We start from the raw sequence: 27,488 nt of genomic DNA, 5'->3' as shown, positions 1-27,488 counted from the left end.
ATGGAGCTGTTTCTCCCATTTTCAGCCTCTATAGCAGCGATTGTTTTTTCTTTGCTACTAAAATTCCTGCTGCAAAGCTTTAAAGGAAAGAGAGTGAAGAACAGAGAACCACCTCAAGCAAAGGGCCGATGGCCGGTAATAGGACACCTGCGCCTTCTAGGTGGACCTGAATTACCTCACAGGGTCTTAGGTGGCATGGCAGATAAATATGGCCCCATTTTCACCATCAAGCTTGGTGTTGACAATGTTTTGGTGGTGAGTAACGCTGAGATGGCGAAAGAGTGCTTTACCACAAATGATAAGGTGTTTGCAAGTCGACCCAAGTCAATGGCAGTAGAACACATGGGCTATAACTATGCCATCTTGGCTCTAGCTCCTTATGGTGACTACTGGCGACAAGTGCGCAAGATCTTGACACTCGAGGTTCTCTCTCAGCGACGCGTGGAGATGCTTGGACCTCTTCGTGCTTCAGAGGTTAAAGCATCCATGGGAGATATATATAATGCTTGGGTAAAGAATAAAGAGAGTGGAAGTTCCGACATGGTAAAGGTGGATATGAAACAATGGTTTCAGAACTTGATATTAAATGTTGTGGTCAGGGTTGTTTCAGGAAAAAGGTTTTCACCTGATGACAAAGAAGGGGTTCGATTTCAAAAAGTGATAAGGAAATTCTTTGTGTTATTGGGCACATTTGTGGTGTCTGATTTTATTCCATATCTCAAGCCTTTGGACCTGGGAGGATACGAGAAAAAAATGAAGATGACAGGAGAAGAGATGTACGGAATTGTAACAGGATGGCTAGAGGATCACAAGAGAGTGAGGGCGGAGGAAAAGCAGCAACATGAAAGAAGCCAAGTCTTCATGGATGTTCTGATTTCGGTTCTTGAAGGTGCCTCCCCAGAGGAATTCCGTGGTTTTGACCATGATACCATAATCAAGGCTACATGTTTGGTAAACCTTATTAATCTTTCTATATCTCATCATCATTATGAGCTACTATTACTAGCTAGAGTTTGTTAATTAATCGTTTAATTATATATAGTTTCTTCCACATTCATTATAGTACGTATTTGCAACAGTTTTCAGTGGCAAAGATAAGCTGTGCAAAAAAATAAAATCAATTATCAGCATGCATGCATGCATGTTGCTTGAAATCTAGCTAATATAAGAAATTTGTTTTAACTTCAAACTTGCAGACTGTTTTAGCTGCGGGATTGGACACATCGTCTGCAACGTTAACATGGGCTTTATGTTTGTTGCTCAACAACCCAAGAGTATTAAAAATTGCCCAAGATGAATTGGATGAGCATGTTGGAAGGAAGAGAGCAGTAGAGGAGTCGGACCTGAAGAACCTTGTTTACCTTGACGCAATCGTTAAAGAAACACTGCGTTTATACCCGCCTGGACCTCTAAACCTTCCTCATGAGTCCATGGAGGATTGCGTTATTGGTGGCTACAAAATCCCTAAAGGCACACGTTTATTGACTAATCTTTGGAAAATTCAACATGATCCTAATAAATGGTCACATCCTGAAGAATTTCAGCCAGAAAGATTCTTGACAAGTCATAAACATGTTGATGTCAGGGGAAACAATTATGAATTGCTTCCTTTCGGTAGTGGTAGAAGAGTATGCCCTGCTATTCCCTTTGCTCTTCGGTCTTTGCATATAACTTTAGCTACTTTAATACAACAATTTGTGCTTAAAAACCCATCCAATGAACCCATTGATATGAGTGAAAGCGCTGGAGTGACTATCAGCAAAGCGATCCCACTTGAGGTCCTTCTGGCGCCTCGTTTATCCCTTGATATGTACCCTGCAGTTGCTGCATGATACGTTTGCTTCGAATCATCACCGACCATGCGCCCACACTCTAGTCTTATTGAACAACCATTCCAAGACAATTAATCCCGAAAAATCACAAAGTCTTCTTACTATCTTATCAACAGCTTGTTAATTAGTCATACTACTAAATCTGTTTTGGATTTTTATTATTTCATGCAGTATAATGGATACTACTTTGTTTTGGATTTTCATTATTTCATGCAATGGTTTTTAGTTTCTTCTGCTTGTATATATGCTCTGTATATAGAGCCATCCCTTGTTTACATTTTAAGCATCGATAATTAGCATGAAAATTTTCGCTGTTTAATTACACGAACATTGTGTTATCAGAGCTAGCTATGTTGCACGCATAATAGTTGCTTTATATCAATTTTAAAATGGTACAAGTCAACACTACTATATATTAGCATGGCTTCCCAATTTTCAGACTATGTGTTTTTGAGCATGAAAAAAATATCCTTTCCAAGTCAGAAGAGATATGGGATTTTTTACAGAATGATTACACTGTTGCCTGGATTAATCGGTTCGGTTGTCATCGGTTCACCCGTTATATGCATGCATGATTGGAACTTTAGTTTTAATGAGTATTTATGAATTTATATCATCTTATGTTTTAATTAGTAGTTTATTATTTAGAATTTAGCTTCTAGATTGACCCAAGTATATGGAGTTGTACCGGTCCTTAGCTTGTACCGAGTCTTCTGGTAGAACAAGTAGCATGGCTTCTTTCATGGGTCACGTGTGTATCTAAGATGAATATATATAGCCTTTAGTGCTATGAATAAAATAGTTTTTTTGCTCTTTACTTTTCAGATTGCTGCACATTTAATTTATTACATTAGAAAAAACCTTTCTTCTTCCTTTCTTCATACATTTCGTGAGTGATAACAGTAATAAAAGGAGTTTGTTATTTTGGTCTTATATCCAACATACGCACACGGAAACTAATGAAGCTCAACAAATAGAGATATCCAAAAGAAAGATACCCATGTTTTGTTGTTCATCCAACATGGAAAGGATGAAACTGTTTTCCTCATAATCGTTTCTAGAGAATAATGGAACATTTTAAAGACTTCGTATCCAGGGTCTGCTATGGTTATCACCATCAAGCAATAGCAGCGACACCTTTAGCACGACGGACACTTTGAGCGGCGACATCAAACAAACGCGTTTTTGTCGCCGCTAAAAGTGTCTGTCGCCGCTAAAAGCTTATGTTGGCGATCCGCCTCATTTCAACCCTAACCGTCGATTTAGGCCATGATCCAACGACTAGGAGGATGTAGAAAACTCCGCGTTATTTTCCCTCCGGTGTGTCGCCGCAAAAGGCTACTCGTCGTCGCTATTGCTAGTTCTGGCGATCCGCGTCATTTCAACCCCAACAGTTGATTTAAGTGATGATCCAACGATGTAGAAAACCCCGGATTGTTTTCCCTCCGATGTGTCACCGCTAAAGGTGTCGCTGCTAAAGAGCCTCGACAATAAAATCTGCTTCGTCTTCACTTTCTTCCCTGATCTACTTCTGTGTTTTCCCTTCTTCTCTCTTCTTTCTGCTCACCACCTTCGACCCCATCGGAATTTCACCGAAATCTTCGATATTTCACCTCTCTTCCTCTCCATTTTCCCCCTTTCTCTTTTCCTTTTCTCTTCTCCCTAATAAATTTGTGTTGGTTGTCGGAATTTTGAGACCCCCCACCTTTCTCGCCGGAGTATACCGCCACCACCACTGTTCATGACGAAATTTTGATAATTTTGATATTTTAGATGTGTATTTGTATTTGTATTTTGTGTTTGTAGATGTGGATATGTATTTGTATTCGCATTTCTATGTATATGAGTATCTTGAGTGTATTTTATGTATGTATATGTGTTTTTGCATGCTCATTTATATGTATATGTATGTAAATTCTGTATGTGTATGTGTTTTTGTATGTATATGTGTATTTTGTACGTGTATTATGTATATATGTGTATTTGTATGTATACAAATACATACAAATAGCGGCGATACCTTTAGTGGCAACAAATAGTATTAGCAGCGACACGCCTTTAACGGCGACAGAAGGCAATAGCGGCGACCAGTGGAGCATTAGCGACGAACCAACGGTAGTGATCATTTAGCGGCGACATTTTCGACCTTTAGCGACGACGCCCGTCGCCAGTAATACTCTAATTTCTTGTAGTGCACCAGTCAGTGACGGAAGCTTCTAGAGGCCTAGGGGGGCCAAGGCCTCCCCGTTTTTCTCATTCTCAGCTATAAATATTATATAAACTAGGTTATAACCGTGTACTACACGGAACCAACGTAAAATCATTTTAGAAGTTAATAGATGTTATAATTAATAATACATTTGCAAACAAATATTTTTTAGAAGCTTAAAGGTTTTATCCATAACTATAAAATTGTTAGTTTAAACCCGTAGAAATTATGTTTGTGAAAGATTAACACTATTAATTTACAAGGATTTATTAATTTATTAATTTAAGAAGATTAAAGCTTTGTCAGTAATTTTATAATTTTGTTTTTAAATTAATATATACAATGTTATAAATATCCAATTTACTTATAATTGTCTTTTAAAATAAATACATACACTATTATGAATATCCAATTTACTTTTTGTATATTTAGATATTTGATAAAATCGCAAAGTTGCACCATACAATATAAAATTTGAGTACAGTTAATGGTCAGCTTACCAATTATACCCTCCTAGATTCAAAAAGAAAGAAAGTGGCTATTAACATACATAATAAATCAAAAGTAGCAATAAGTAATTTAAAGGTTGTTTAAATTTCTGTAATTTAAAGGTTGTTCAAGTTTATGCGGAAGCAAATGACATGCCAATTGACTAAATATGGATATCTTGCAAGTTTGGATGCAGAATTGACCAAGATGAGACTTTTCATGAGACCATATTCTTAATTTTGCCAAAATAAACTGTGTGTTAGGTCCAAAAGCATAATGATTGCTTGAAGTACCGAATGTATTTTTGACAATATTTTAAGCATTTATCTTAATGACATCTGAAAAATTATTAGACATTTATATTTGTACTTCAAAAAGGTCAACTAAATAAGTAAATACCAACTTTGATAGAGAGTAATTCAACCTCTAAATTTCTGATCATTTACTACCCAAAAACATCACGAGGAAAAATATGTTTTGTAGGAAAATAAAATGATAACATATAAAAACATATATATGAAAAATGTATGTACAATGCATAATTCTAAGTCTTATTCTTTACACCATTTTAATTTTAATTTAAGAATTTTTATTTTCACATGTAAAAAAATTAAAAGACAACAGAGGCTCATTAAAACCCAATTAAGTGATAAAAAAGATAATTTTGTGACGTTAAAATTCCACAAACAAAATTGGGTTACAATGCAATTTATCTATTCCATTACATGATAAATGAAGAAAAAAAGGAATGGAAATTAACAAACGGAGTGAATCACCTTCGTTCGGCAGTAGTTTATTCCATTGCTTCCTTCTCTGATCCATTATATTAAACACTACCTTAGTCTTTTCGGTAATGATGCTTTAGCAAATACCCCAGATCCAAATAAGCTTATATGAGCTCATTTAAGCTTTGTGCATACCTTAAATAAATAGGTAGAAGTTTGCAATTATCACTAATTATTTTTACTTTTTCTTCACAACTCCAAATCCAACTTAATGATTGACATGAGAAAGCAAATTATATGAAATAGTAAATCACCTTTATATTTTTTAGCATCTTTAAACTTTATACAGTAAGGAAAAACATTTGTAAATTGAAGAATTATCAAATGAGCGTTGCATTACCTCGACAAATCGAGGTTGATTCACTCATTGTTTTCCATGTTTCTTGAATAACAGGTCTTATCATACCCACCAAGAAACTATGTTAAAAAAAAGGTTGTAGGCTCCCAAGAGAGAATCTCAGTCCATTGATCTCCTCTTTTTCTATCTCATCACCATCACCACTGCATTCCACACAAATCAAGTTCAATTATAAAATTAAAAGGGATATAAATAATAACAACAATTACAAAACTATCTACTTTTAAAGTAAAGAAGCAAAGTGTACTTCTGCTGTACACTTATATATATATAGAAATTTATATATATATATATAGAAACTGATTGAACTAAAAAATAAATGATTACAAATTGGAATCCTAGCTTTCAAGAGGCTAGTTCTCTCCTTGAGCTTTAACTTTAACAGAAATAGATCCAGGATGATGACCGACTGAATCTAAACTCCCACTTAAAGATAAACAACACCAACATATCCTAATTGACTAAAAGACCTTATTGCCCCCACCATCTCTACTTAAGCCACACTTAGAGAACCACAACCGAATGTGCATGGTTGTTTATAATATTATAGTCACATGAGAAATGAGATGCAATTAAGAAACTGAATAAACCTAACCACAATGGAAATAATGATGCATTTGGAGAATCTTTTGTGTGTGTGTGTGTATATATCACATTAGTTGTTGTAATTCTCTCATAAGTGCTTATGTGCTTGAATCATACCAATCATAGATTAAAACATAACCTTCCTTGTGGACTCAAATACCATTTTTCCTAATTTTTTTTGCAGTGCTTTTATATACTCGAAAGGGAAATTGAAAGTTATAACACAATATGTTAGTATATTAGAAGATATATGTCTCATATTATCTTAATTTTGACAAATACCACCCATATTTAGAGGTTATTTGAGTCAATTTCTATAACCCTAATATTTGAATGTTCAACTAATAGGTATTTGGTCGATACGGTGGTGAAGATCAGAAAACACCTTTGACTATGAGTTGGTGATGTTTACTTGTCACGTTTGGATTGAATCTTTCACCCGCTTTGATTCTCAGAGTCTGTCAGCCTTTGATTCTTTGCTAGTATACTTTATTTGAGGCATTTGGATTTTACTGTGTATTAAGGTTTTTTCTATGATTTTTTTTTTTTCAATTTCTTACATTATACTTTGCACGGCTAGAAGCCAATGCCCTTTTCTTTTATAAAACTGCACTTCTCAAAAAATATGATTTAGTGCAAATCATTGATATATCATTTTATACATTATTATTTAGAGAATAAATTAATATCAAGCTGGAATAAAAAGGAATTCAAAGGAATTGAAATGAAATATTTTGATATTAAAGCCTTTAGGTGACAAATACATGAAATTTAATTTGCTCAAAATACATCTAATTCAACAACAGAAAGATTCTATGATTTTTTTGACACAAGAACATGAAATATATGTCATTCTTAAATTATATTCCCTCTTAAATATATATTTATGCTAAATGATCATTAAGTTTAATAACACACTTGTATCGAGCAAACTTTTCAGCCAACTTTGTTGACTTTTACATTATTAGAACCATACCATTTGAATATATATAGAAAAAAAGGTTAGCAGCCGGGGAGTTCAATCTCTATATATTATGATCCCTGTGTATCATCATATTTCATAATTCATTCTGGACGTAGAAAGCATGGAGCTGTTTCTCCCATTTTCAGCCTCTATAGCAGCGATTGTTTTTTCTTTGCTACTAAAATTCCTGCTGCAAAGCTTTAAAGGAAAGAGAGTGAAGAACAGAGAACCACCTCAAGCAAAGGGCCGATGGCCGGTAATAGGACACCTGCGCCTTCTAGGTGGACCTGAATTACCTCACAGGGTCTTAGGTGGCATGGCAGATAAATATGGCCCCATTTTCACCATCAAGCTTGGTGTTGACAATGTTTTGGTGGTGAGTAACGCTGAGATGGCGAAAGAGTGCTTTACCACAAATGATAAGGTGTTTGCAAGTCGACCCAAGTCAATGGCAGTAGAACACATGGGCTATAACTATGCCATCTTGGCTCTAGCTCCTTATGGTGACTACTGGCGACAAGTGCGCAAGATCTTGACACTCGAGGTTCTCTCTCAGCGACGCGTGGAGATGCTTGGACCTCTTCGTGCTTCAGAGGTTAAAGCATCCATGGGAGATATATATAATGCTTGGGTAAAGAATAAAGAGAGTGGAAGTTCCGACATGGTAAAGGTGGATATGAAACAATGGTTTCAGAACTTGATATTAAATGTTGTGGTCAGGGTTGTTTCAGGAAAAAGGTTTTCACCTGATGACAAAGAAGGGGTTCGATTTCAAAAAGTGATAAGGAAATTCTTTGTGTTATTGGGCACATTTGTGGTGTCTGATTTTATTCCATATCTCAAGCCTTTGGACCTGGGAGGATACGAGAAAAAAATGAAGATGACAGGAGAAGAGATGTACGGAATTGTAACAGGATGGCTAGAGGATCACAAGAGAGTGAGGGCGGAGGAAAAGCAGCAACATGAAAGAAGCCAAGTCTTCATGGATGTTCTGATTTCGGTTCTTGAAGGTGCCTCCCCAGAGGAATTCCGTGGTTTTGACCATGATACCATAATCAAGGCTACATGTTTGGTAAACCTTATTAATCTTTCTATATCTCATCATCATTATGAGCTACTATTACTAGCTAGAGTTTGTTAATTAATCGTTTAATTATATATAGTTTCTTCCACATTCATTATAGTACGTATTTGCAACAGTTTTCAGTGGCAAAGATAAGCTGTGCAAAAAAATAAAATCAATTATCAGCATGCATGCATGCATGTTGCTTGAAATCTAGCTAATATAAGAAATTTGTTTTAACTTCAAACTTGCAGACTGTTTTAGCTGCGGGATTGGACACATCGTCTGCAACGTTAACATGGGCTTTATGTTTGTTGCTCAACAACCCAAGAGTATTAAAAATTGCCCAAGATGAATTGGATGAGCATGTTGGAAGGAAGAGAGCAGTAGAGGAGTCGGACCTGAAGAACCTTGTTTACCTTGACGCAATCGTTAAAGAAACACTGCGTTTATACCCGCCTGGACCTCTAAACCTTCCTCATGAGTCCATGGAGGATTGCGTTATTGGTGGCTACAAAATCCCTAAAGGCACACGTTTATTGACTAATCTTTGGAAAATTCAACATGATCCTAATAAATGGTCACATCCTGAAGAATTTCAGCCAGAAAGATTCTTGACAAGTCATAAACATGTTGATGTCAGGGGAAACAATTATGAATTGCTTCCTTTCGGTAGTGGTAGAAGAGTATGCCCTGCTATTCCCTTTGCTCTTCGGTCTTTGCATATAACTTTAGCTACTTTAATACAACAATTTGTGCTTAAAAACCCATCCAATGAACCCATTGATATGAGTGAAAGCGCTGGAGTGACTATCAGCAAAGCGATCCCACTTGAGGTCCTTCTGGCGCCTCGTTTATCCCTTGATATGTACCCTGCAGTTGCTGCATGATACGTCTGCTTCAAATCATCACCGACCATGCGCCCACACTCTAGTCTTATTGAACAACCATTCCAAGACAATTAATCCCGAAAAATCACAAAGTCTTCTTACTATCTTATCAACAGCTTGTTAATTAGTCATACTACTAAATCTGTTTTGGATTTTTATTATTTCATGCAGTATAATGGATACTACTTTGTTTTGGATTTTCATTATTTCATGCAATGGTTTTTAGTTTCTTCTGCTTGTATATATGCTCTGTATATAGAGCCACCCCTTGTTTACATTTTAAGCATCGATAATTAGCATGAAAATTTTCGCTGTTTAATTACACGAACATTGTGTTATCAGAGCTAGCTATGTTGCACGCATAATAGTTGCTTTATATCAATTTTAAAATGGTACAAGTCAACACTACTATATATTAGCATGGCTTCCCAATTTTCAGACTATGTGTTTTTGAGCATTAAAAAAATATCCTTTCCAAGTCAGAAGAGATATGGGATTTTTTACAGAATGATTACACTGTTGCCTGGATTAATCGGTTCGGTTGTCATCATCGGTTCACCTGTTATATGCATGCATGATTGGAACTTTAGTTTTAATGAGTATTTATGAATTTATATCATCTTATGTTTTAATTAGTAGTTTATTATTTAGAATTTAGCTTCTAGATTGACCCAAGTATATGGAGTTGTACCGGTCCTTAGCTTGTACCGAGTCTTCTGGTAGAACAAGTAGCATGGCTTCTTTCATGGGTCACGTGTGTATCTAAGATGATTATATATAGCCTTTAGTGCTATGAATAAAATAGTTTTTTTGCTCTTTACTTTTCAGATTGCTGCACATTTAATTTATTACATTAGAAAAAACCTTTCTTCTTCCTTTCTTCATACATTTCGTGAGTGATAACAGTAATAAAAGGAGTTTGTTATTTTGGTCTTATATCCAACATACGCACACGGAAACTAATGAAGCTCAACAAATAGAGATATCCAAAAGAAAGATACCCATGTTTTGTTGTTCATCCAACATGGAAAGGATGAAACTGTTTTCCTCATAATCGTTTCTAGAGAATAATGGAACATTTTAAAGACTTCGTATCCAGGGTCTGCTATGGTTATCACCATCAAGCAATAGCAGCGAAACCTTTAGCACGACGGACACTTTGAGCGGCGACATCAAACAAACGCGTTTTTGTCGCCGCTAAAAGTGTCTGTCGCCGCTAAAAGCTTATGTTGGCGATCCGCCTCATTTCAACCATAACCGTCGATTTAGGCCATGATCCAACGACTAGGAGGATGTAGAAAACTCCGCGTTATTTTCCCTCCGGTGTGTCCCCGCTAAAGGCTACTCGTCGTCGCTATTGCTAGTTCTGGCGATCCGCGTCATTTCAACCCCAACAGTCGATTTAAGTGATGATCCAACGATGTAGAAAACCCCGGATTGTTTTCCCTCCGATGTGTCACCGCTAAAGGTGTCGTTGCTAAAGAGCCTCGACAATAAAATCTGCTTCGTCTTCACTTTCTTCCCTGATCTACTTTTGTGTTTTCCCTTCTTCTCTCTTCTTTCTGCTCACCACCTTCGACCCCATCGGAATTTCACCGAAATCTTCGATATTTCACCTCTCTTCCTCTCTATTTTCCCCCTTTCTCTTTTCCTTTTCTCTTCTCCCTAATAAATTTATGTTGGTTGTCGGAATTTTGAGACCCCCCACCTTTCTCGCCGGAGTATACCGCCACCACCACTGTTCATGACGAAATTTTGATATTTTAGATGTGTATTTGTATTTGTATTTTGTGTTTGTAGATGTGGATATGTATTTGTATTTGCATTTCTATGTATATGAGTATCTTGAGTGTATTTGATGTATGTATTTGTGTTTTTGTATGCTCATTTACATGTATATGTATGTAAATTCTGTATGTGTATGTGTTTTTGTATGTATATGTGTATTTTGTATGTATGTGTATTTGTATGTATACAAATACATACAAATAGCGGCGATACCTTTAGTGGCAACAAATAGTATTAGCAGTGACACGCCTTTAACGGCGACAGAAGGCAATAGCGGCGACCAGTGGAGCATTAGCGACGAACCAACAGTAGTGATCCTTTAGCGGCGACATTTTCGACCTTTAGCGACGACGCCCGTCGCCAGTAATACTCTAATTTCTTGTAGTGCACCAGTCAGTGACGAAAGCTTCTAGAGGCCTAGGGGGGCCAAGGCCTCCCCGTTTTTCTCATTCTCAGCTATAAATATTATATAAACTAGGTTATAACCGTGTACTACACGGAACCAACGTAAAATCATTTTAGAAGTTAATAGATGTTATAATTAATAATACATTTGCAAACAAATATTTTTTAGAAGCTTAAAGGTTTTATCCATAACTATAAAATTGTTAGTTTAAACCCGTAGAAATTATGTTTGTGAAAGATTAACACTATTAATTTACAAGGATTTATTAATTTTCTAATTTAAGAAGATTAAAGCTTTGTCAGTAATTTTATAATTTTGTTTTTAAATTAATATATACAATGTTATAAATATCCAATTCACTTATAATTGTCTTTTAAAATAAATACATACACTATTATGAATATCCAATTTACTTTTTGTATATTTAGATATTTGATAAAATCGCAAAGTTGCACCATACAATATAAAATTTGAGTACAGTTAATGGTCAGCTTACCAATTATACCCTCCTAGATTCAAAAAGAAAGAAAGTGGCTATTAACATACATAATAAATCAAAAGTAGCAATAAGTAATTTAAAGGTTGTTTAAATTTCTGTAATTTAAAGGTTGTTCAAGTTTATGCGGAAGCAAATGACATGCCAATTGACTAAATATGGATATCTTGCAAGTTTGGATGCAGAATTGACCAAGATGAGACTTTTCATGAGACCATATTCCTAATTTTGCCAAAATAAAATGTGTGTTAGGTCCAAAAGCATAATGATTGCTTGAAGTACCGAATGTATTTTTGACAATATTTTAAGCATTTATCTTAATGACATCTGAAAAATTATTAGACATTTATATTTGTACTTCAAAAAGGTCAACTAAATAAGTAAATACCAACTTTGATAGAGAGTAATTCAACCTCTAAATTTCTGATCATTTACTACCCAAAAACATCACGAGGAAAAATATGTTTTGTAGGAAAATAAAATGATAACATATAAAAACATATATATGAAAAATGTATGTACAATGCATAATTCTAAGTCTTATCCTTTATACCATTTTAATTTTAATTTAAGAATTTTTATTTTCACATGTAAAAAAATTAAAAGACAACAGAGGCTCATTAAAACCCAATTAAGTGATAAAAAGATAATTTTGTGACGTTAAAATTCCACAAACAAAATTGGGTTACAATGCAATTTATCTATTCCATTTCATGATAAATGAAGAAAAAAAGGAATGGAAATTAACAAACGGAGTGAATCACCTTCGTTCGGCAGTAGTTTATTCCATTGCTTCCTTCTCTGATCCATTATACTAAACACTACCTTAGTCTTTTCGGTAATGATGCTTTAGCAAATACCCCAGATCCAAATAAGCTGATATGAGGTCATTTAAGCTTTGTGCATACCTTAAATAAATAGGTAGAAGTTTGCAATTATCACTAATTATTTTTACTTTTTCTTCACAACTCCAAATCCAACTTAATGATTGACATGAGAAAGCAAATTATATGAAATAGTAAATCACCTTTATATTTTTTAGCATCTTTAAACTTTATACAGTAAGGAAAAACATTTGTAAATTGAAGAATTATCAAATGAGCGTTGCATTACCTCGACAAATCGAGGTTGATTCACTGATTGTTTTCCATGTTTCTTGAATAACAGGTCTTATCATACCCACCAAGAAACTATGTTAAAAAAAAGGTTGTAGGCTCCCAAGAGAGAATCTCAATCCATTGATCTCCTCTTTTTCTATCTCATCACCATCACCACTGCATTCCACACAAATCAAGTTCAATTATAAATTAAAAGGGATATAAATAATAACGACAATTACAAAACTATCTACTTTTAAAGTAAAGAAGCAAAGTGTACATCTGCTGTACACTTATATATATAGAAACTGATTGAACTATAAAATAAATGATTACAAATTGAAATCCTAGCTTTCAAGAGGCTAGTTCTCTCCTTGAGCTTTAACTTTAACAGAAATAGATCCAAGATGATGACCGACTGAATCTAAACTCCCACTTAAAGATAAACAACACCAACATATCCTAATTGACTAAAAGACCTTATTGCCCCCACCATCTCTACTTAAGCCACACTTAGAGAACCATAACCGAATGCGCATGGTTGTTTATAATATTATAGTCACATGAGAAATGAGATGCAATTAAGAAACTGAATAAACCTAACCACAATGGAAATAATGATGCATTTGGAGAATCTTTTGTGTGTGTGTGTATATATATATATCACATTAGTTGTTGTAATTCTCTCATAAGTGCTTATGTGCTTGAATCATACCAATCATAGATTAAAACATAACTTTCCTTGTGAACTCAAATACCAATTTTCCTAATTTTTTTGCAGTGCTTTTATATACTCGAAAGGGAAATTGAAAGCTATAACACAATATGCTAGTATATCAGAAGATATATGTCTCATATTATCTTAATTTTGACAAATACCACCCATATTTAGAGGTTATTTGAGTCAATTTCTATAACCCTAATATTTGAATGTTCAACTAATAGGTATTTGGTCAATACGGTGGTGAAGATCAGAAAACACCTTTGACTATGAGTTGGTGATGTTTACTTGTCACGCTTTGATTGAATCTTTCACCCGCTTTGATTCTCAGAGTCTGTCAGCCTTTGATTCTTTGCTAGTATATTTTATTTGAGGCATTTGGATTTTACTGTGTATTAAGGTTTTTCTATGATTTTTTTTTTTCAATTTCTTACATTATACTTTGCACGGCTAGAAGCCAATGCCCTTTTCTTTTATAAAACTGCACTTCTCAAAAAATATGATTTAGTGCAAATCATTGATATATCATTTTATACATTATTATTTAGAGAATAAATTAATATCAAGCTGGAATAAAAAGGAATTCAAAGGAATTGAAATGAAATATTTTGATATTAAAGCCTTTAGGTGACAAATACATGAAATTTAATTTGCTCAAAATACATCTAATTCAACAACAGAAAGATTCTATGATTTTTTTGACACAAGAACATGAAATATATGTCATTCTTAAATTATATTCCCTCTTAAATATATATTTATGCTAAATGATCATTAAGTTTAATAACACACTTCTATCGAGCAAACTTTTCAGCCAACTTTGTTGACTTTTACATTATTAGAACCATACCATTTGAATATATATAGAAAAAAAGGTTAGCAGCCGGGGAGTTCAATCTCTATATATTATGATCCCTGTGTATCATCATATTTCATAATTCATTCTGGACGTAGAAAGCATGGAGCTGTTTCTCCCATTTTCAGCCTCTATAGCAGCGATTGTTTTTTCTTTGCTACTAAAATTCCTGCTGCAAAGCTTTAAAGGAAAGAGAGTGAAGAACAGAGAACCACCTCAAGCAAAGGGCCGATGGCCGGTAATAGGACACCTGCGCCTTCTAGGTGGACCTGAATTACCTCTTAGGGTCTTAGGTGGCATGGCAGATAAATATGGCCCCATTTTCACCATCAAGCTTGGTGTTGACAATGTTTTGGTGGTGAGTAACGCTGAGATGGCGAAAGAGTGCTTTACCACAAATGATAAGGTGTTTGCAAGTCGACCCAAGTCAATGGCAGTAGAACACATGGGCTATAACTATGCCATCTTGGCTCTAGCTCCTTATGGTGACTACTGGCGACAAGTGCGCAAGATCTTGACACTCGAGGTTCTCTCTCAGCGACGCGTGGAGATGCTTGGACCTCTTCGTGCTTCAGAGGTTAAAGCATCCATGGGAGATATATATAATGCTTGGGTAAAGAATAAAGAGAGTGGAAGTTCCGACATGGTAAAGGTGGATATGAAACAATGGTTTCAGAACTTGATATTAAATGTTGTGGTCAGGGTTGTTTCAGGAAAAAGGTTTTCACCTGATGACAAAGAAGGGGTTCGATTTCAAAAAGTGATAAGGAAATTCTTTGTGTTATTGGGCACATTTGTGGTGTCTGATTTTATTCCATATCTCAAGCCTTTGGACCTGGGAGGATACGAGAAAAAAATGAAGATGACAGGAGAAGAGATGTACGGAATTGTAACAGGATGGCTAGAGGATCACAAGAGAGTGAGGGCGGAGGAAAAGCAGCAACATGAAAGAAGCCAAGTCTTCATGGATGTTCTGATTTCGGTTCTTGAAGGTGCCTCCCCAGAGGAATTCCGTGGTTTTGACCATGATACCATAATCAAGGCTACATGTTTGGTAAACCTTATTAATCTTTCTATATCTCATCATCATTATGAGCTACTATTACTAGCTAGAGTTTGTTAATTAATCGTTTAATTATATATAGTTTCTTCCACATTCATTATAGTACGTATTTGCAACAGTTTTCAGTGGCAAAGATAAGCTGTGCAAAAAAATAAAATCAATTATCAGCATGCATGCATGCATGTTGCTTGAAATCTAGCTAATATAAGAAATTTGTTTTAACTTCAAACTTGCAGACTGTTTTAGCTGCGGGATTGGACACATCGTCTGCAACGTTAACATGGGCTTTATGTTTGTTGCTCAACAACCCAAGAGTATTAAAAATTGCCCAAGATGAATTGGATGAGCATGTTGGAAGGAAGAGAGCAGTAGAGGAGTCGGACCTGAAGAACCTTGTTTACCTTGACGCAATCGTTAAAGAAACACTGCGTTTATACCCGCCTGGACCTCTAAACCTTCCTCACGAGTCCATGGAGGATTGCGTTATTGGTGGCTACAAAATCCCTAAAGGCACACGTTTATTGACTAATCTTTGGAAAATTCAACATGATCCTAATAAATGGTCACATCCTGAAGAATTTCAGCCAGAAAGATTCTTGACAAGTCATAAACATGTTGATGTCAGGGGAAACAATTATGAATTGCTTCCTTTCGGTAGTGGTAGAAGAGTATGCCCTGCTATTCCCTTTGCTCTTCGGTCTTTGCATATAACTTTAGCTACTTTAATACAACAATTTGTGCTTAAAAACCCATCGAAAGAACCCATTGATATGAGTGAAAGCGCTGGAGTGACTATCAGCAAAGCGATCCCACTTGAGGTCCTTCTGGCGCCTCGTTTATCCCTTGATATGTACCCTGCAGTTGCTGCATGATACGTTTGCTTCGAATCATCACCGACCATGCGCCCACACTCTAGTCTTATTGAACAACCATTCCAAGACAATTAATCCCGAAAAATCACAAAGTCTTCTTACTATCTTATCAACAGCTTGTTAATTAGTCATACTACTAAATCTGTTTTGGATTTTTATTATTTCATGCAGTATAATGGATACTACTTTGTTTTGGATTTTCATTATTTCATGCAATGGTTTTTAGTTTCTTCTGCTTGTATATATGCTCTGTATATAGAGCCATCCCTTGTTTACATTTTAAGCATCGATAATTAGCATGAAAATTTTCGCTGTTTAATTACACGAACATTGTGTTATCAGAGCTAGCTATGTTGCACGCATAATAGTTGCTTTATATCAATTTTAAAATGGTACAAGTCAACACTACTATATATTAGCATGGCTTCCCAATTTTCAGACTATGTGTTTTTGAGCATGAAAAAAATATCCTTTCCAAGTCAGAAGAGATATGGGATTTTTTACAGAATGATTACACTGTTGCCTGGATTAATCGGTTCGGTTGTCATCGGTTCACCCGTTATATGCATGCATGATTGGAACTTTAGTTTTAATGAGTATTTATGAATTTATATCATCTTATGTTTTAATTAGTAGTTTATTATTTAGAATTTAGCTTCTAGATTGACCCAAGTATATGGAGTTGTACCGGTCCTTAGCTTGTACCGAGTCTTCTGGTAGAACAAGTAGCATGGCTTCTTTCATGGGTCACGTGTGTATCTAAGATGAATATATATAGCCTTTAGTGCTATGAATAAAATAGTTTTTTTGCTCTTTACTTTTCAGATTGCTGCACATTTAATTTATTACATTAGAAAAAACCTTTCTTCTTCCTTTCTTCATACATTTCGTGAGTGATAACAGTAATAAAAGGAGTTTGTTATTTTGGTCTTATATCCAACATACGCACACGGAAACTAATGAAGCTCAACAAATAGAGATATCCAAAAGAAAGATACCCATGTTTTGTTGTTCATCCAACATGGAAAGGATGAAACTGTTTTCCTCATAATCGTTTCTAGAGAATAATGGAACATTTTAAAGACTTCGTATCCAGGGTCTGCTATGGTTATCACCATCAAGCAATAGCAGCGACACCTTTAGCACGACGGACACTTTGAGCGGCGACATCAAACAAACGCGTTTTTGTCGCCGCTAAAAGTGTCTGTCGCCGCTAAAAGCTTATGTTGGCGATCCGCCTCATTTCAACCCTAACCGTCGATTTAGGCCATGATCCAACGACTAGGAGGATGTAGAAAACTCCGCGTTATTTTCCCTCCGGTGTGTCGCCGCAAAAGGCTACTCGTCGTCGCTATTGCTAGTTCTGGCGATCCGCGTCATTTCAACCCCAACAGTTGATTTAAGTGATGATCCAACGATGTAGAAAACCCCGGATTGTTTTCCCTCCGATGTGTCACCGCTAAAGGTGTCGCTGCTAAAGAGCCTCGACAATAAAATCTGCTTCGTCTTCACTTTCTTCCCTGATCTACTTCTGTGTTTTCCCTTCTTCTCTCTTCTTTCTGCTCACCACCTTCGACCCCATCGGAATTTCACCGAAATCTTCGATATTTCACCTCTCTTCCTCTCCATTTTCCCCCTTTCTCTTTTCCTTTTCTCTTCTCCCTAATAAATTTGTGTTGGTTGTCGGAATTTTGAGACCCCCCACCTTTCTCGCCGGAGTATACCGCCACCACCACTGTTCATGACGAAATTTTGATAATTTTGATATTTTAGATGTGTATTTGTATTTGTATTTTGTGTTTGTAGATGTGGATATGTATTTGTATTCGCATTTCTATGTATATGAGTATCTTGAGTGTATTTTATGTATGTATATGTGTTTTTGCATGCTCATTTATATGTATATGTATGTAAATTCTGTATGTGTATGTGTTTTTGTATGTATATGTGTATTTTGTACGTGTATTATGTATATATGTGTATTTGTATGTATACAAATACATACAAATAGCGGCGATACCTTTAGTGGCAACAAATAGTATTAGCAGCGACACGCCTTTAACGGCGACAGAAGGCAATAGCGGCGACCAGTGGAGCATTAGCGACGAACCAACGGTAGTGATCATTTAGCGGCGACATTTTCGACCTTTAGCGACGACGCCCGTCGCCAGTAATACTCTAATTTCTTGTAGTGCACCAGTCAGTGACGGAAGCTTCTAGAGGCCTAGGGGGGCCAAGGCCTCCCCGTTTTTCTCATTCTCAGCTATAAATATTATATAAACTAGGTTATAACCGTGTACTACACGGAACCAACGTAAAATCATTTTAGAAGTTAATAGATGTTATAATTAATAATACATTTGCAAACAAATATTTTTTAGAAGCTTAAAGGTTTTATCCATAACTATAAAATTGTTAGTTTAAACCCGTAGAAATTATGTTTGTGAAAGATTAACACTATTAATTTACAAGGATTTATTAATTTATTAATTTAAGAAGATTAAAGCTTTGTCAGTAATTTTATAATTTTGTTTTTAAATTAATATATACAATGTTATAAATATCCAATTTACTTATAATTGTCTTTTAAAATAAATACATACACTATTATGAATATCCAATTTACTTTTTGTATATTTAGATATTTGATAAAATCGCAAAGTTGCACCATACAATATAAAATTTGAGTACAGTTAATGGTCAGCTTACCAATTATACCCTCCTAGATTCAAAAAGAAAGAAAGTGGCTATTAACATACATAATAAATCAAAAGTAGCAATAAGTAATTTAAAGGTTGTTTAAATTTCTGTAATTTAAAGGTTGTTCAAGTTTATGCGGAAGCAAATGACATGCCAATTGACTAAATATGGATATCTTGCAAGTTTGGATGCAGAATTGACCAAGATGAGACTTTTCATGAGACCATATTCTTAATTTTGCCAAAATAAACTGTGTGTTAGGTCCAAAAGCATAATGATTGCTTGAAGTACCGAATGTATTTTTGACAATATTTTAAGCATTTATCTTAATGACATCTGAAAAATTATTAGACATTTATATTTGTACTTCAAAAAGGTCAACTAAATAAGTAAATACCAACTTTGATAGAGAGTAATTCAACCTCTAAATTTCTGATCATTTACTACCCAAAAACATCACGAGGAAAAATATGTTTTGTAGGAAAATAAAATGATAACATATAAAAACATATATATGAAAAATGTATGTACAATGCATAATTCTAAGTCTTATTCTTTACACCATTTTAATTTTAATTTAAGAATTTTTATTTTCACATGTAAAAAAATTAAAAGACAACAGAGGCTCATTAAAACCCAATTAAGTGATAAAAAAGATAATTTTGTGACGTTAAAATTCCACAAACAAAATTGGGTTACAATGCAATTTATCTATTCCATTACATGATAAATGAAGAAAAAAAGGAATGGAAATTAACAAACGGAGTGAATCACCTTCGTTCGGCAGTAGTTTATTCCATTGCTTCCTTCTCTGATCCATTATATTAAACACTACCTTAGTCTTTTCGGTAATGATGCTTTAGCAAATACCCCAGATCCAAATAAGCTTATATGAGCTCATTTAAGCTTTGTGCATACCTTAAATAAATAGGTAGAAGTTTGCAATTATCACTAATTATTTTTACTTTTTCTTCACAACTCCAAATCCAACTTAATGATTGACATGAGAAAGCAAATTATATGAAATAGTAAATCACCTTTATATTTTTTAGCATCTTTAAACTTTATACAGTAAGGAAAAACATTTGTAAATTGAAGAATTATCAAATGAGCGTTGCATTACCTCGACAAATCGAGGTTGATTCACTCATTGTTTTCCATGTTTCTTGAATAACAGGTCTTATCATACCCACCAAGAAACTATGTTAAAAAAAAGGTTGTAGGCTCCCAAGAGAGAATCTCAGTCCATTGATCTCCTCTTTTTCTATCTCATCACCATCACCACTGCATTCCACACAAATCAAGTTCAATTATAAAATTAAAAGGGATATAAATAATAACAACAATTACAAAACTATCTACTTTTAAAGTAAAGAAGCAAAGTGTACTTCTGCTGTACACTTATATATATATAGAAATTTATATATATATATATAGAAACTGATTGAACTAAAAAATAAATGATTACAAATTGGAATCCTAGCTTTCAAGAGGCTAGTTCTCTCCTTGAGCTTTAACTTTAACAGAAATAGATCCAGGATGATGACCGACTGAATCTAAACTCCCACTTAAAGATAAACAACACCAACATATCCTAATTGACTAAAAGACCTTATTGCCCCCACCATCTCTACTTAAGCCACACTTAGAGAACCACAACCGAATGTGCATGGTTGTTTATAATATTATAGTCACATGAGAAATGAGATGCAATTAAGAAACTGAATAAACCTAACCACAATGGAAATAATGATGCATTTGGAGAATCTTTTGTGTGTGTGTGTGTATATATCACATTAGTTGTTGTAATTCTCTCATAAGTGCTTATGTGCTTGAATCATACCAATCATAGATTAAAACATAACCTTCCTTGTGGACTCAAATACCATTTTTCCTAATTTTTTTTGCAGTGCTTTTATATACTCGAAAGGGAAATTGAAAGTTATAACACAATATGTTAGTATATCAGAAGATATATGTCTCATATTATCTTAATTTTGACAAATACCACCCATATTTAGAGGTTATTTGAGTCAATTTCTATAACCCTAATATTTGAATGTTCAACTAATAGGTATTTGGTCGATACGGTGGTGAAGATCAGAAAACACCTTTGACTATGAGTTGGTGATGTTTACTTGTCACGTTTGGATTGAATCTTTCACCCGCTTTGATTCTCAGAGTCTGTCAGCCTTTGATTCTTTGCTAGTATACTTTATTTGAGGCATTTGGATTTTACTGTGTATTAAGGTTTTTTCTATGATTTTTTTTTTTCAATTTCTTACATTATACTTTGCACGGCTAGAAGCCAATGCCCTTTTCTTTTATAAAACTGCACTTCTCAAAAAATATGATTTAGTGCAAATCATTGATATATCATTTTATACATTATTATTTAGAGAATAAATTAATATCAAGCTGGAATAAAAAGGAATTCAAAGGAATTGAAATGAAATATTTTGATATTAAAGCCTTTAGGTGACAAATACATGAAATTTAATTTGCTCAAAATACATCTAATTCAACAACAGAAAGATTCTATGATTTTTTTGACACAAGAACATGAAATATATGTCATTCTTAAATTATATTCCCTCTTAAATATATATTTATGCTAAATGATCATTAAGTTTAATAACACACTTGTATCGAGCAAACTTTTCAGCCAACTTTGTTGACTTTTACATTATTAGAACCATACCATTTGAATATATATAGAAAAAAAGGTTAGCAGCCGGGGAGTTCAATCTCTATATATTATGATCCCTGTGTATCATCATATTTCATAATTCATTCTGGACGTAGAAAGCATGGAGCTGTTTCTCCCATTTTCAGCCTCTATAGCAGCGATTGTTTTTTCTTTGCTACTAAAATTCCTGCTGCAAAGCTTTAAAGGAAAGAGAGTGAAGAACAGAGAACCACCTCAAGCAAAGGGCCGATGGCCGGTAATCGGACACCTGCGCCTTCTAGGTGGACCTGAATTACCTCACAGGGTCTTAGGTGGCATGGCAGATAAATATGGCCCCATTTTCACCATCAAGCTTGGTGTTGACAATGTTTTGGTGGTGAGTAACGCTGAGATGGCGAAAGAGTGCTTTACCACAAATGATAAGGTGTTTGCAAGTCGACCCAAGTCAATGGCAGTAGAACACATGGGCTATAACTATGCCATCTTGGCTCTAGCTCCTTATGGTGACTACTGGCGACAAGTGCGCAAGATCTTGACACTCGAGGTTCTCTCTCAGCGACGCGTGGAGATGCTTGGACCTCTTCGTGCTTCAGAGGTTAAAGCATCCATGGGAGATATATATAATGCTTGGGTAAAGAATAAAGAGAGTGGAAGTTCCGACATGGTAAAGGTGGATATGAAACAATGGTTTCAGAACTTGATATTAAATGTTGTGGTCAGGGTTGTTTCAGGAAAAAGGTTTTCACCTGATGACAAAGAAGGGGTTCGATTTCAAAAAGTGATAAGGAAATTCTTTGTGTTATTGGGCACATTTGTGGTGTCTGATTTTATTCCATATCTCAAGCCTTTGGACCTGGGAGGATACGAGAAAAAAATGAAGATGACAGGAGAAGAGATGTACGGAATTGTAACAGGATGGCTAGAGGATCACAAGAGAGTGAGGGCGGAGGAAAAGCAGCAACATGAAAGAAGCCAAGTCTTCATGGATGTTCTGATTTCGGTTCTTGAAGGTGCCTCCCCAGAGGAATTCCGTGGTTTTGACCATGATACCATAATCAAGGCTACATGTTTGGTAAACCTTATTAATCTTTCTATATCTCATCATCATTATGAGCTACTATTACTAGCTAGAGTTTGTTAATTAATCGTTTAATTATATATAGTTTCTTCCACATTCATTATAGTACGTATTTGCAACAGTTTTCAGTGGCAAAGATAAGCTGTGCAAAAAAATAAAATCAATTATCAGCATGCATGCATGCATGTTGCTTGAAATCTAGCTAATATAAGAAATTTGTTTTAACTTCAAACTTGCAGACTGTTTTAGCTGCGGGATTGGACACATCGTCTGCAACGTTAACATGGGCTTTATGTTTGTTGCTCAACAACCCAAGAGTATTAAAAATTGCCCAAGATGAATTGGATGAGCATGTTGGAAGGAAGAGAGCAGTAGAGGAGTCGGACCTGAAGAACCTTGTTTACCTTGACGCAATCGTTAAAGAAACACTGCGTTTATACCCGCCTGGACCTCTAAACCTTCCTCATGAGTCCATGGAGGATTGCGTTATTGGTGGCTACAAAATCCCTAAAGGCACACGTTTATTGACTAATCTTTGGAAAATTCAACATGATCCTAATAAATGGTCACATCCTGAAGAATTTCAGCCAGAAAGATTCTTGACAAGTCATAAACATGTTGATGTCAGGGGAAACAATTATGAATTGCTTCCTTTCGGTAGTGGTAGAAGAGTATGCCCTGCTATTCCCTTTGCTCTTCGGTCTTTGCATATAACTTTAGCTACTTTAATACAACAATTTGTGCTTAAAAACCCATCCAATGAACCCATTGATATGAGTGAAAGCGCTGGAGTGACTATCAGCAAAGCGATCCCACTTGAGGTCCTTCTGGCGCCTCGTTTATCCCTTGATATGTACCCTGCAGTTGCTGCATGATACGTTTGCTTCGAATCATCACCGACCATGCGCCCACACTCTAGTCTTATTGAACAACCATTCCAAGACAATTAATCCCGAAAAATCACAAAGTCTTCTTACTATCTTATCAACAGCTTGTTAATTAGTCATACTACTAAATCTGTTTTGGATTTTTATTATTTCATGCAGTATAATGGATACTACTTTGTTTTGGATTTTCATTATTTCATGCAATGGTTTTTAGTTTCTTCTGCTTGTATATATGCTCTGTATATAGAGCCATCCCTTGTTTACATTTTAAGCATCGATAATTAGCATGAAAATTTTCGCTGTTTAATTACACGAACATTGTGTTATCAGAGCTAGCTATGTTGCACGCATAATAGTTGCTTTATATCAATTTTAAAATGGTACAAGTCAACACTACTATATATTAGCATGGCTTCCCAATTTTCAGACTATGTGTTTTTGAGCATTAAAAAAATATCCTTTCCAAGTCAGAAGAGATATGGGATTTTTTACAGAATGATTACACTGTTGCCTGGATTAATCGGTTCGGTTGTCATCATCGGTTCACCTGTTATATGCATGCATGATTGGAACTTTAGTTTTAATGAGTATTTATGAATTTATATCATCTTATGTTTTAATTAGTAGTTTATTATTTAGAATTTAGCTTCTAGATTGACCCAAGTATATGGAGTTGTACCGGTCCTTAGCTTGTACCGAGTCTTCTGGTAGAACAAGTAGCATGGCTTCTTTCATGGGTCAACGTGTGTATCTAAGATGATTATATATAGCCTTTAGTGCTATGAATAAAATAGTTTTTTTGCTCTTTACTTTTCAGATTGCTGCACATTTAATTTATTACATTAGAAAAAACCTTTCTTCTTCCTTTCTTCATACATTTCGTGAGTGATAACAGTAATAAAAGGAGTTTGTTATTTTGGTCTTATATCCAACATACGCACACGGAAACTAATGAAGCTCAACAAATAGAGATATCCAAAAGAAAGATACCCATGTTTTGTTGTTCATCCAACATGGAAAGGATGAAACTGTTTTCCTCATAATCGTTTCTAGAGAATAATGGAACATTTTAAAGACTTCGTATCCAGGGTCTGCTATGGTTATCACCATCAAGCAATAGCAGCGACACCTTTAGCACGACGGACACTTTGAGCGGCGACATCAAACAAACGCGTTTTTGTCGCCGCTAAAAGTGTCTGTCGCCGCTAAAAGCTTATGTTGGCGATCCGCCTCATTTCAACCCTAACCGTCGATTTAGGCCATGATCCAACGACTAGGAGGATGTAGAAAACTCCGCGTTATTTTCCCTCCGGTGTGTCGCCGCTAAAGGCTACTCGTCGTCGCTATTGCTAGTTCTGGCGATCCGCGTCATTTCAACCCCAACAGTTGATTTAAGTGATGATCCAACGATGTAGAAAACCCCGGATTGTTTTCCCTCCGATGTGTCACCGCTAAAGGTGTCGCTGCTAAAGAGCCTCGACAATAAAATCTGCTTCGTCTTCACTTTCTTCCCTGATCTACTTCTGTGTTTTCCCTTCTTCTCTCTTCTTTCTGCTCACCACCTTCGACCCCATCGGAATTTCACCGAAATCTTCGATATTTCACCTCTCTTCCTCTCCATTTTCCCCCTTTCTCTTTTCCTTTTCTCTTCTCCCTAATAAATTTGTGTTGGTTGTCGGAATTTTGAGACCCCCCACCTTTCTCGCCGGAGTATACCGCCACCACCACTGTTCATGACGAAATTTTGATAATTTTGATATTTTAGATGTGTATTTGTATTTGTATTTTGTGTTTGTAGATGTGGATATGTATTTGTATTTGCATTTCTATGTATATGAGTATCTTGAGTGTATTTTATGTATGTATTTGTGTTTTTGTATGCTCATTTACATGTATATGTATGTAAATTCTGTATGTGTATGTGTTTTTGTATGTATATGTGTATTTTGTATGTATGTGTATTTGTATGTATACAAATACATACAAATAGCGGCGATACCTTTAGTGGCAACAAATAGTATTAGCAGCGACACGCCTTTAACGGCGACAGAAGGCAATAGCGGCGACCAGTTGAGCATTAGCGACGAACCAACAGTAGTGATCCTTTAGCGGCGACATTTTCGACCTTTAACGACGACGCCCGTCGCCAGTAATACTCTAATTTCTTGTAGTGCACCAGTCAGTGACGAAAGCTTCTAGAGGCCTAGGGGGGCCAAGGCCTCCCCGTTTTTCTCATTCTTAGCTATAAATATTATATAAACTAGGTTATAACCGTGTACTACACGGAACAAATGTAAAATCATTTTAGAAGTTAATAGATGTTATAATTAATAATACATTTGCAAACAAATATTTTTTAGAAGCTTAAATGTTTTATCCATAACTATAAAATTGTTAGTTTAAACCCGTAGAAATTATGTTTGTGAAAGATTAACACTATTAATTTACAAGGATTTATTAATTTTCTAATTTAAGAAGATTAAAGCTTTGTCAGTAATTTTATAATTTTGTTTTTAAATTAATATATACAATGTTATAAATATCCAATTCACTTATAATTGTCTTTTAAAATAAATACATACACTATTATGAATATCCAATTTACTTTTTGTATATTTAGATATTTGATAAAATCGCAAAGTTGCACCATACAATATAAAATTTGAGTACAGTTAATGGTCAGCTTACCAATTATACCCTCCTAGATTCAAAAAGAAAGAAAGTGGCTATTAACATACATAATAAATCAAAAGTAGCAATAAGTAATTTAAAGGTTGTTTAAATTTCTGTAATTTAAAGGTTGTTCAAGTTTATGCGGAAGCAAATGACATGCCAATTGACTAAATATGGATATCTTGCAAGTTTGGATGCAGAATTGACCAAGATGAGACTTTTCATGAGACCATATTCCTAATTTTGCCAAAATAAACTGTGTGTTAGGTCCAAAAGCATAATGATTGCTTGAAGTACCGAATGTATTTTTGACAATATTTTAAGCATTTATCTTAATGACATCTGAAAAATTATTAGACATTTATATTTGTACTTCAAAAAGGTCAACTAAATAAGTAAATACCAACTTTGATAGAGAGTAATTCAACCTCTAAATTTCTGATCATTTACTACCCAAAAACATCACGAGGTAAAATATGTTTTGTAGGAAAATAAAATGATAACATATAAAAACATATATATGAAAAATGTATGTACAATGCATAATTCTAAGTCTTATTCTTTACACCATTTTAATTTTAATTTAAGAATTTTTATTTTCACATGTAAAAAAATTAAAAGACAATAGAGGCTCATTAAAACCCAATTAAGTGATAAAAAGATAATTTTGTGACGTTAAAATTCCACAAACAAAATTGGGTTACAATGCAATTTTTCTATTCCATTACATGATAAATGAAGAAAAAAAGGAATGGAAATTAACAAACGGAGTGAATCACCTTCGTTCGGCAGTAGTTTATTCCATTGCTTCCTTCTCTGATCCATTATATTAAACACTACCTTAGTCTTTTCGGTAATGATGCTTTAGCAAATACCCCAGATCCAAATAAGCTTATATGAGCTCATTTAAGCTTTGTGCATACCTTAAATAAATAGGTAGAAGTTTGCAATTATCACTAATTATTTTTACTTTTTCTTCACAACTCC

The 27,488-nt window shown here is 34.9% G+C and overlaps 3 protein-coding genes and 1 pseudogene across 3 annotated transcripts; all 4 read left to right on the top strand.

Moving 5' to 3' along the window:
- Positions 1-2,003, top strand: LOC145094901 (cytochrome P450 CYP82D47-like). The gene is made up of 2 exons (XM_079032885.1): positions 1-951; positions 1,197-2,003. The coding sequence occupies exons 1-2, from the start codon at positions 1-3 to the stop codon at positions 1,830-1,832; spliced, it is 1,587 nt and encodes a 528-aa protein (XP_078889011.1). The 3' UTR covers positions 1,833-2,003.
- Positions 2,004-7,343: 5,340 nt separating this feature from the next.
- On the top strand, positions 7,344-9,346 carry LOC145094900 (cytochrome P450 CYP82D47-like). Its single transcript, XM_079032884.1, has 2 exons — positions 7,344-8,294; positions 8,540-9,346. The coding sequence occupies exons 1-2, from the start codon at positions 7,344-7,346 to the stop codon at positions 9,173-9,175; spliced, it is 1,587 nt and encodes a 528-aa protein (XP_078889010.1). The 3' UTR covers positions 9,176-9,346.
- Positions 9,347-14,642: 5,296 nt separating this feature from the next.
- Positions 14,643-16,645, top strand: LOC145096238 (cytochrome P450 CYP82D47 pseudogene; annotated as a pseudogene).
- A 5,339-nt stretch (positions 16,646-21,984) lies between these two features.
- LOC145094899 (cytochrome P450 CYP82D47-like) lies at positions 21,985-23,987 on the top strand. Its single transcript, XM_079032883.1, has 2 exons — positions 21,985-22,935; positions 23,181-23,987. Exons 1-2 carry the CDS (start codon positions 21,985-21,987, stop codon positions 23,814-23,816), a joined length of 1,587 nt encoding a protein of 528 aa, XP_078889009.1. The 3' UTR covers positions 23,817-23,987.
- Positions 23,988-27,488: the final 3,501 nt, after the last annotated feature.

Source organism: Lactuca serriola, chromosome 3 (genome assembly GCF_051521515.1).
Source record: "Lactuca serriola cultivar US96UC23 chromosome 3, Lser_US96UC23_V15, whole genome shotgun sequence".
Lineage (NCBI taxonomy): Eukaryota > Viridiplantae > Streptophyta > Magnoliopsida > Asterales > Asteraceae > Lactuca > Lactuca serriola.
The sequence above is the reverse complement of the archived record's forward strand: the minus strand, read 5'-3'. Positions and strand labels throughout refer to the sequence as shown.